This window comes from Centrocercus urophasianus, unplaced genomic scaffold (genome assembly GCF_019232065.1).
Source record: "Centrocercus urophasianus isolate 14NV4802_14NV808 unplaced genomic scaffold, USGS_Curo_1.0 seq_12, whole genome shotgun sequence".
Classification (NCBI taxonomy): domain Eukaryota; kingdom Metazoa; phylum Chordata; class Aves; order Galliformes; family Phasianidae; genus Centrocercus; species Centrocercus urophasianus.
In genome coordinates this window covers 26,358,454-26,370,117 of record NW_024884364.1, presented here as the reverse complement: position 1 = coordinate 26,370,117, position 11,664 = coordinate 26,358,454, and the positions used below count along the sequence as shown (strand labels likewise).

The 11,664-nt window shown below is 38.6% G+C and overlaps 1 protein-coding gene across 1 annotated transcript in view; it reads left to right on the top strand.

The window, feature by feature from the left end:
- Window positions 1-323: 323 nt before the first annotated feature.
- LOC122156229 (amyloid beta precursor protein) overlaps window positions 324-11,664 on the top strand; it is a 158,536-nt gene continuing 147,195 nt past the window's right edge. The window contains exon 1 of the mRNA XM_042810837.1: window positions 324-511. Coding sequence (XP_042666771.1) covers window positions 392-511 — 120 coding nt within the window. The 5' untranslated portion in view covers window positions 324-391. The remainder of the gene's footprint in view (window positions 512-11,664) is intronic.

Sequence of the window (11,664 nt, the reverse complement as noted above, 5' to 3'; positions counted from 1 at the left end):
TTTTCCACACCTCCCAGCACCAGTATACTAAGTATGTTTTGAATGTTAAGTTTCTGTAATCAGCTCTGAACGTCGTTCTTTGTTTAGCTGACATTGATGAGGTAGTCGAGGGTCCTGAAAAAATTATTTACAGCTTTAGACCTTGTGTTAAATTATCGCGTGTCTGAATTGCAGAGGAGATGTTATTTAAACTTCTCAAATTTGCTCTGTTCAGTTTCTGTCTTTGTGGCCATGGATGGGTGAGCTTAGGCTTTGATTCAGGCTTGCTTATGTTGTTATAGCTTTAGAAGGACTGAAATGTCAGAAGTGAGAGTAAAACTTATTTTTTTTCTTCTCCTTTCAGGTGCCTGCTGATGGAAATGCTGGATTGTTGGCAGAGCCTCAAATTGCCATGTTCTGTGGCAAACTCAATATGCACATGAATGTTCAGAATGGAAAATGGGAATCTGACCCCTCTGGAACCAAGACCTGTATCGGCACTAAAGAAGGGATTCTGCAGTATTGTCAGGAAGTAAGTCTTTTGTTCGGGAGTATCTGTGGTGTTTCTGTTTAAGAACCTACATGCAGGTGCTTACAGGAGAACTGAATCTCCTTAGAGATCTTCCCTTTCTATTTTTCTCTTCTGCTCTATTGCCTTTTTGTCCTTCTGTCCTCTGTTTTCCCCAGAGGCTGTTAAAACAGCTTCAGAAACTGGCTGCAAGAGGATTATTGAGACTATTGTTGGATAATTTTGTCCCTGTCTTATGCCTATGGGGAGACTAACTTTATAACTCAGAATTTCATTGTACGTTTATAAAGCATTTAAATCAGTTTATTTAAAACACTTTTTTTTTCATTCTGGGCTGGAATCTTGGAAGTCAGCTTCAACCGTGCCCACTATCATTGTACCATCATCATGAAATATTCTGAGTCACTCCGGAGTTATTGGTCTTTGCACCACACTGAACCATTCAGTTTCTTAATAGAAAGAGCTTGCACTACAGATGAAGTCACAATGAACAGTTTCATATTCGAGAGCAGTAAATTATTACCCTCTCATTCATGTCCTAAGAACAGACTGTGTATCTAATTTTGTTTTGTTTCCATGCTGTGATAGCGTGATGACCTTGTGCCAGTGTGTGACAATTTGAAAAGAAAATGTGGATTTCATGCCATGAAACAAAAGAGCACGGCTTGAGTTGCTTTAATCCTTACGTCTTTTTATGCCATCTCTGCTGTTTTTTTTTTTTTTTTTTAAAGCAGAGGTTATTGCTTATTGCTATAGCAGTAGCTGTCTTGCTTCCTAAATGTCAAACCAATTCTTGTGAAAATGCCTCTTTAAAAAGCAAGATAATTCACACTTCAGATCTTTCCTCTCTTAGCGTCTTCATCCCTGTCCTTTCACCCATTGATTGATTGTTCCTTCTGTTTCTGGCCATGTTTTGTTCAATTGTTTGAGGTTGGGATTTATGGTCTTGAATAAAAATTTTAAGGAAACTTCTGGTGGATATTAAAATGGATACTTCACCAATAGCTTTCTCTTAATAAAAAGTATTGCTTTTTGAAATTAATAATATTTTTGCCTACTACTAACAAAAATACCAAGCATGACATGCTGGCGGGGTTTAAAAGGCTGCTTCTTGTTTTTCACTGTCTGCTTTGAGTTATCTCAATGAAGTTGTTTTATGCATAGTGAGAATACTGAGCATGGGGAAAGGAATAAGGAGATGAGTGAATAAAAGCCCATGAGGTAGAAAGTAGTTCTGAAGTTACAGAAAGAAGTACGTTAATTTACAGGAAGGAAGCAACAACTAAGGCAGGAACGGTTCAGAATTGGCAATGCAGTTACAGATCTAGATACAAAAGGATTCCAGAACAAGTGCTGAGAACTGTAAAACTCAGCCGAATGTCAGGTGATGTAGAAATTTTGCATCATAGAGAAAAATGCTCTTGTTTAATAAATAAAAATGATAAGAGAAGCAAAAGCAGTTGGAAGGCAGTTGCTGTATACTGACAGATGACAAATGGATCAATAAGTGAAATCATTACTTGCACACATAAAAAAAAAAAATTCATTGTGACAGCAGCCTAAAGCTGGCACAGACACTCAGTCAGGGTGTGGAGTCTCTGACTTCAGAGACTGGGAGTGCTGAACCAGCAAAGGACTCAAGCAACTTGGTCTTTGATGTGAGCCCTGCTCAGAGTAGGGGCAGGTGTAGCTAATCTTTATAGGTCCCTTTCATCATTTTTTTTTTTTTTTTTTTTTTTTTTTTGGTGTCTAAACATTTTTCCCACTGGAGAAAAGATTGAGAAGAGAGCTGTTGTTATTTGGGTTTTGAGAGTTACATATTTAACTACAGTGCAGCAATAGCCTTGATTGATGTGCTGATTGTTCATTAACTTAATACTAGCTTATCCATGTTACGATTTGCTTAGCTACAGAGACACTTCAAGAAGTACAGTGCAGTGGGGTCAGTATGTCATAGGGCAAGCTGCTGGCTGATCTACTCCCTATAAATGGGAGAGGCATCTTAATGGTTTTAGTTTCTAGTTAGTGGCGTAAGATATCGAAAGGCTAGAGAGGTAGTAGGCATGGGAATTGGAGTGAAAAATCTTTCCCTCTCCGTTGGGCAAGTTTGTTCATGGAACAAATTTTGTTCTGTTTGTTCATGGGAAGGTGCTGATGTCCTGCCTGTTCCCCTGGTTTCCTTCTCACCTGGGCTACACAATTCAGCTTGTAGAATTGACAGTGGAGGAGACATGACAGGCTGCTATGAGATGCCAGAGCATTGGTAGCACCACTATTCAAGACAAGACTGCAGCTGGTTTAGGGGTGGGGAAGAGTCATATGACTTTAATGTCTAATGAGTTTGATGCTGCTAATGAATACAGAAATTAACAAATACTATGAAGATGAGATCTACTGACAAGATAAAAGTCAGGTTGAAATTGATCCAGTGCTGTAGGATAGACCAACACTCCTGGTTTTGTACGACTCTGTCCCATAGTGTTTTGTACTTCCCCTTGTCCTTGTGACCATTTCTGTAGCATGGTAGGTTTGGGTATGGCCAGGAAAAGGCACTTCTGTCTTGCTTTTGTTTAACTTCCTTATGACCTGAGAAGAGGAATGGGAGAATCTGGTACAAGCACCATCTTCTATCAAAGAAAGGAATTTGGAGAATAGCACTAGTAGGTGCAAGTCAGACTGACTTTTCAGCTGTGGAAAAAGTCTTCATGCTTCATGCTCTATATACCTTTTATCCTGGAAGTAATAACTGAGGTGACTGTGGTTTTTCATTTGCCTTCTCCTGTTTACCTTGCCTTTGTTAATACTGTTTGCTGTTGTCAGGCCCAGGGAATGGGGCAAATGCGTATTTTCCTATTAGCAGGAAGCAGTAAGCGTCCAGATTATATGGTATCACTTGCATTGGAACAGAACTTGGCTAAAATCTCCTTTCTTCTTAGTTTTGCCAAATACAATCTATTCCTTCCTTTTTTTCTCCAAATAGATGACAACTCCTTTTTGGGATGCAGTCTTTCTCAATACAGGCAGAGGTTAAGTTTTTGTACTCTGCTAATAAAGAAGACAGGTACTCTGCCTGGGCATCATGGCAGCTCCTTTCCTTCCTCAGTCTGGCTGGAGCAGCAACTGATGGTCCAACAGGTGCTAGGATACTATGTTTTTTTCCAACTCTGAGCAGAATGTTGAAATGACAGGGAGCAGAAGATGAGATTTTTGCCCGCATTTCTAGTAAGAAGTCTATTCTATCCATCATGTTATTCTACCTAGTTTTTGTCACAGGTGCCTTGTGTAAAGTTCTCACTATTTCTGTAATGCAAGAGATGTTGCTCTACTGCAATAGATCCTGCACAAACAGCCTATGCACCCAGTTCCTTTCTTCCATGGCTTTTTCTTCCATGAAGGTATCTTGAAATCAATAAATGAATCTCCCCTATCATCAAAATTTATTACAGCAGATGTGTTTCCTTATAAGTGATTTCAAAAGGAGCTTTTCTTTACAACCCAAGGCTGGAACACGTATGGAGTACAGAAGGATTTAGATTTCTTCTCTGGAGAAGATGCTACAGGTATCCTTGCATATTTTCCTTGAGATTGTCATAACTGCCTCTCCTTGGCTGTTGCCAATGTAGGTGGATTTTGGAAGTCTTGATGGAGGAAGTAACAGTAAAGGAGCATTGCAGGGCAGAAAGGGAGGAAAAAGTAATAAGCAGAACCACCTACGTGTTTTGAGGGTATGTGTTGCTTGTTGTTTCTTCTCATTTTTTGAGTGGGAGCTCAGTGCAGTACAGGAACTGTCTGGATTTATTTTTGAATAGAGCATCCCACAGTTAAAATTTGACAACTCTCAGACTTATTTGAAGGGAGATGGAAAATACTTGAATGCCACTTTCTGATTTTCTTGAGTTCAGTTAAACTTTGTTCCTAAGCTAACAAGAAGTGGTTCTAGAAGCAGGGCACACTGATCTCTTCTACCCTGAAATCTGTGAAGTCTCTTGTGTTTTTAAGACAAACTAGGTGAAAATTAATAACACTGGCTTGTTTACTGAAGAGATGGCTACCTAAGCTCTGGTTGGTTTTCTTTTTTCTACTTTTTTTTTTTTTTTTTTTTTTTTTAAATAGAACAACATCAAATGTTCCTGGGTAGAGTTAAACACTGTCTGGAGAGGTACAATTTATTCATACATGGTATCTTCTAATCTCAAAAGAAATAGCATGCTGAAAATGGCATGTGCCTGAACTGCATACGGTTGTCAAATGCAAGCGCTGCTGGCGCTAGAACAATGTTTATTCAGGTTGCATTAATGTAAATGGAGTGGTTACACCTGTGTTTGTGCCGGAAGCATCAGCATGTTGTGAGTATACTAGCTGACACTTCAAATCAAGCCATCAGTCAATCTAGGCCTGTTGCTGACACTGCACTACCAGCTCTTTGAGAGGGATGTTGAAAAAACCCTGCCATTTGTAATTACTGCACTACTAGACTCCTGGGGGAAGCTGCTTCCCAACAGCCATTGATTGCAAGTTAGCTGTGAAGCCCTGGAATGTGGGGACCGCTGCTCCTGGGTTTTGTTTTTTGTTTAGTGGGAGAGACTTGGTGTCCCCATCCACAGATGTTCAAGTGAAGGGTGGCAACAGCTCTGACATGGCACGTTACTGTGGAAGGAGTGTGCATTTTGGAGCAGGTTCTGCTCACTGAAATCCAAACAGCTCCTTATCTTGCTAAACAGTTCTCATAAAACCAAGCTGGAACCTGCCCTTTGGCAAAGTACATATTTTCACAATCATGTGTGTATGAGGAGACGGAAGTTAATTTAGGTGTGTTCAGTTCCCTGTTCAAGTGGAAAGAGGGTTCAGATGAAAAATATTGTGGTGTATGGTGTACTATATTAACAATTTTAAGCAGCTCTTACGTGCTGGATTTTTATGTTTAGTAATTAGCCTATGTTATAGAAGTTGCTTGAGGGGCTGAAATTATTTTGCAATCTGTGTTGAATTCAGTGTCTAAAATAAGTTGTGAAAGCAGCGCTATCAGCTGGCAGAAAATTCACATTGCCTAATATGTATCCACTTTTTTCCTTGTTTAATTTGGAATTTCTTAACTCCACTTAAGTGTATTTGGAATTTAACAGAATGGAAAGGAACTGTCCTGAAGATTGGTTTTCAAAAGCAAATCAAAACTATAGTGTAAGTTGTTTGAGTCTAGATATTGCTTGTGCTATTGACTGGATGGAGTGTAAACCTAGGAACTTAGGGATGAATGTGTTCCCTATAGCCAGCAAACTGGCTCCCTTGTAGATAGTTGGGTAGAGCTTGTAGTGGCTTCCAGACACAGAATATCTGTGTTGGCTTCAAGAGGTGTTATACCTCGCATCTCTGAATGCACACAACTGCTTGGGATCTTTGTGAGGTCATGCATGTATCCGGTACTGTCTTGAAGATCCAGAGCCATGTCTTGTAACGAATGTGTGTTTCTTACAGAATTCCTTCCCAGAAATTAAACATGAATTCTAACTGCACACTGCTATGCTTTAGCTGTGGGGTTTTTTTGTTTGTTTTGTGTATGTATGTGCTACATGGAGCAGAAAACAAGATAAATTAAGATAACAGGTAAAGCATCGTAGCTATTGACAGAACAGTGTTGACTCCAATTATCATTCTTCCAAAGAGGATGTTCTTGTCTTCTGCTCAAATCCAAATCTCCCCTCTTGTAGTCTGTAACCATTTCCCAATATCCTATCACAACAGACCCTGCTGAAAAGTCTCCAAGTCCCCTCTTTCTGGAGGTAGGCCAAGGAGCCATCACAGCAGGCTTACTGTCCCATCTTCATTTTGGTTTGCTTGTTTGACTCCATACTGAAGGAAGAGAATCCTTCTGTTCTTGTTGTCCTGGGTGCTGTGCAATTTAAAATTGGGCAGGCGAACTGATGGCAGCACTTCCAACTCTCTCTTGTCTCTCTCTTTATTGAGAGCTACAGGTTTGTTAAAGGAATCGTTGGACAGCCAGGAATGCTGATGCTTTTTAATATATGAATTAAAAATAAGGCTTTTCTTGTGAGAGGAGAATTTGAGATATAATGAAAATGGTCTTGCTCCTTTGATAATGGTTTCTTTCTGTGGTATCCTGTCACTTTCATCCTAATATGAATTGTTGTTTCTGTCTAGGCTGTATGATGTGCTCTTTCTAATTTCTCAAACCAAATAACTATTGTATTGAAGATGAAATTGAGTTTTAAACTTGAGCTCCTTTCAACTAAGCTTTAAAAGCTATACATTTTGCTTGGAAGAAAATGGTCCATCTAATGAAAAATCATGGAAAACATACAGATTTTTGGCATCACAGACTGTCCTTAAAACAAATGACATTTTAAAGGCACATGTGTTTGTGTATTCTCAGAGGTATGCAGTCAATCTTACAGGATTAGATGAACACTATCTTAGTGTTCTTTGCATTGAGTTCTTTAGTTTTACTTAAATTTTAGTCCACAGGAAAAGTCAAATTAATTTACTCTGCCAGGGCTTGAACCTCATTTGCCTTAATAAAAGCTTAGATTTTGGAAATGCAGGTTCTGTAATGGGTGATGTTGATTGTGTGTTTACGCCTTAGTGCATTCACAGTGTGACTTACTTGAGAAAGAGGAGCTTTCTAACCCAAGTGCTGTAATCTATTATTTAAATTCATTAGTCACTTGATTTGAAATATAACTTAGCATCTTGTGACATATGCATTTCTCTCCTTTGTTGTGATATTGATGAAGTGCTCTCTTTTCCCCATGTGGACTTTTTTGTATGACCTGAAAATAAAGGAAATGAAAAAAATCAATCTCAATATATTCTATTGCTTTTATAATAAATGTTCCAACTTCTTTTGAAGAAACCTATTTTTCTTAGGGTGGGAGAGCGATTCTGCTTGAAGGCTGAAGAAGGAAAAAGGATAAAAATACAAGTGGATTGTCTATGTAAATATGTTTTAGTAAATCTGTACTGCAGTGCTTAAGGAGGGCAGCTATGCTGTGTTTTCCCCCAAGATTAATTTTAAATTTCACATATATGATAGTTGAGGTGAATGGCTCAATTTATTGCCAGATTCCATCAGCATAGCCTTTGTACCAGGAGTAGGATGAGATATTTGTTTCTTCTGTCCACTAAAACATGCAAGTATGATGGCTTATGTGCAGGGTAGTCCTATTGCCTTTGGTTTAGAATTGAACTAGCAGATAACCCGTTAGCACATGATCAGACATCAAAAGGCATTTAATACACTGAGTGTGCAAAAGACAAGGGAAGACGTTAAAATATTATTTTTAGTATGCTCTGCTTGTGTCTTGCTCTGTAAGGCTATAAAGGGACTCACTACTGCACTTCAGCAAGGTCTCTGTCCGTGCCTAGGGAGGAGAAAGAAACTCAGTTAGACAAACCCTTGGCCCTGCTGAAGCCCAAGAGACTTGAGGGCTATGTGGTGTTAGATGGGATCTGCAGAAATGCTACCTCTCCTGCAGCTGTGGTGTTGCATGGAAGATGTCCTGATGGGGCTGAGGTAGTGCAACTCTACTGCTGCTTTTCACCATTTCACCATCCTTCTATATAGAGCGATCTTAGTATGTTGTCTATTCTTCTAAGATGCATCTGCCCTGACATATTGCCCTGTGTAGCTCTAAGATGGACTTGTATCAGCTGTTCCTTCAATAAATAATGTTATAAGCTTAAGATACTCCAGGTGTAAAGTGCAAAGGTCACCTAAAGTAAAGAAAATATGTTACCATTGCACATCAACTCTTTTGAGAAATATCTGTGCTAATCTACTTTCTCCACCTTTCCAGATGATGGTTACATGGGCATTTTAGTCTGACACAGATCTATCCTACTTTCCGAAAGGTCATCCTGGGGTATCTTTAATTCCTGGCACTTTCCACTGTGATGCAGTTTTTTTTCTTCTGAGGATGTTTTCAGAAGTAGGTCAGCTCCTTGATCCAGCTTCTGTGTTATTGCTGGCTCACAGGGGAGTGTTAGTGGTAAATGGAGAAGAGATGGAATGAGGCAGGAATCATGCCTTGGCAACCTCAGATCCGTGTCCAATTAAAGGTACTGAGACCATAGCCATAGCATCCATGAATCTACCTCTGTAGATGGATGGGATGCAAGTGTGATTCCTTTTTGGTTCTTTTTTTTTTTTTTTTTTTTTTTTTTTTTGAGAGCTGTCTGGTTATGTTTTTTTGAGGGTGTGAGTTTATTTTTGAAGGTTTAGGAGTTTATTTTCTTTCTGATCACTGTTTATAACTACATTTGTGTCTGAGCAGTGTGTTGTGGCAGCCTGTATTTTTGGATCATCCTCTTTGCTTGTGGAAAATCATACAGCTTACCCATGCTATAACTTAATAGCTTTTTCCTGCAGTGGTAGCAGTATTGTCTTTTGGGGGAGCTTCTCCCTGTTCCTTTTTTTCTCCTTTTTTTTTTTTTCTCCTTTTTGTCTTTTTTCTTTATTCCTTTTTTCCTTTTATTTTTCCTTAGCCTGTGTGTTTTGAAGTATTTGGAAATCAGAAATATTGACTGAAGATCTGTTTTTCATCACTATATTACATATGAAGTTGATGAGTAGCAGACAGTGGGCTGATTTGTTTAGGTTAGCACAGAATCATTTCAAATTTAGAAGCCTTAATGTTCAAGTTAGAGGAGAAGATGCTTTATGTACATTTTCAATTGTTAGTTCTGCAGGCAAACCAAAGACTGTTCCTCTTGCTCATAGCTTTGAGGCTGTGAGGAAGGTGACGTTTGCTTGAATTCATAACAGGGCAATGCCCAAAAGTTGGATGGGGGAAATATTCTTTGATTTCTGGGGCATTCTGTGCTGTTTTTTTTTTTTTTTCCCCTGAGCAGATTATTAACTGCTTCTTTCTAAGCCATGCCATGACATGATCATCTGGTTAGTGTTTATCCAATTAAGATATTATATAGTACTGTACGGAATGCCTGCTTTAATCTTCCAAGTGCTGTATACCTCTATTTAATCAAAAATCCCACTGGTAGTCTGTTTTGATAAATGTGTGGTGATTACAGAAAATAATACTCTCAGTTCCAGATGGCTGCGGATTTAGTCATGGAGAGGTCTCTGAATACCTGGCCAATTACTGATTCCTTCACCTGCCTTTTCCTTTGCATGTATATAGAGTGATCATCAACAATTCTAGCAGAATTTTAGCCGTCAATTTTTGTTTCTGACGTGAGTGGGGGGAGAATTCCACTCAGGAAGTTTACAGCTAATGTTTGAAAGTTGAAAATTTCCTTGTAGATCTATTAGAGTTCTTGATGCCTCTGGCTTAGTGGTGAGGCTAAAAAGAGAGTGCTGGGTGTAAGTTCCTTAAGGCATTTCCAAAATATGAGGACTGGGATGAAACCTTGCTAGGGAAGGCAGAAACTGTCCTTCCCTTCAGTATAAACTCCTATCTTAGTTAAAAGGGGGTTATATAGTGTTTAAAAGATGGATCCTAACATCTGTTAAAACATCAGCTTTGTTTTCTATGGGTGCTGATAGGTTTTTTTTTTTTTGCATAGATGAGCACACACATCCCAGAAAAACAAGCCCCAGGAATTTCATTTTACAGTAATACCATGTTTAATGCTTTTACTCTGTCTAGGTAAGAAAATTGAAGCACTAGTACTGTTAATCTGAATATGGAGAAACAGTCTGATATAATCTTTTATCTTGACAGTTTAGTTTCCTTCTATAAACATTATCGTGGGTCAGGAAATTGTTGATCCTATGGAAATTCAAGAAGTAATAAGGAAAAAAGAAACCAAAAAAGAAACAATATATCTTTAAGCAATTAAACAGTTTTATCATCTAGTGAAATGAAATTTATATGGTTCTTATCCAATGTCATATATCTTCTTCAACTGTGATAATTAAGCACTTGTAAAACACCTGATTTTCTGCATTCATGATTTGATTGATTCTATGATTTTAATTCTTTCTCTTCTTCTCTAAAGGCAGCTCTCTGAAACAGTTGTGGTCATAAGCAGCTTCTTAGCAAGGTTGACTTTCAGATGCACCATCTTTTGATGCCTTATTAACCCTTTTTTATTCATTTATTTTTGCTTTATCTTATTGCAACTAGTTACAGACTTGGTAAATCTGTAAGACCATTGTAAATCTGAGTTGGGTTTCAATGAGTGTTCCTCTACACATCTGTGAACTGTTGCAGCTAACATTGTTCCCACACAACTTGGCAAATTTGTAGTCTCCATGTAAAAGGAAAAAAACATTCATTTAAGAGCTGGAATTGTATTTTTGTATTTAACCAGAGATCTAAGGGATGGTAGCAAGATTGATCTTACAAAAGCTGAACTTGTAATACTGTAAATTGATGTGTGTATACTTTTTGGTATTTTAGAGGAGTTTCTCATTGAAACTCTCATTTGGAGTTGTTGAGTAGAGGTCAGTGGATATATCAATCTGTAATTACTTGCTAAAGTCTGAAAGATGGCTTTGAGTATTTTAGTGCTGGTGTGGGTCAGAGCTGCTAAGCTGAGCAGCAGTGTGATGTTTCACTACTGCTATTTTAGATGTTTTATACAAGAGCACTTCATTGGTTTGCATGTTTGAAACACCACAGAGGACCTGGGACTTTCATATGCACAGCCAAGTTTTGTTGTTCCCAAACATATCCACTTTATCATACTTCAAATTATGGCATCTTTAACTGCGGTAGCTTCAGATCTGTGGAAAGAACAAACAGTCTCTCCCATGAGATAGTCAGATTGCTTGAGCTAATTTTAGTGTTTCTTATAAAACTAGCAGTTAGGAATGCTGCTGCAGAGCATCTCAGCAGAAATGTTGAGCTGAAGTGGTACATGCTTTTGCAGAAGGAGTCAGTTTTGTTCACCTCCTCCTCATATCTGCTCTGCCACATTTCAGCATATGTCTGATCTTGTGATGAGGAAGTTTAGAGAACTGAAGTGGCGTGAAGCTCACCCCCACAAGCAAATAAAAAGGATCATTTTCTCTCTTTTGAACCAGCTTGCAGGGTGTTGGAGGGGCTGAAGTATTAATACGGGGAGGTGACAGGCAAGAACAGGATTTTATTCTGATAGCTGACTACAGAACTAGCTTTGCTGTGGTGTTCGAACAGCCTTTGAAGGAGAAATACCTTAACAGTTTCTGAAGACAA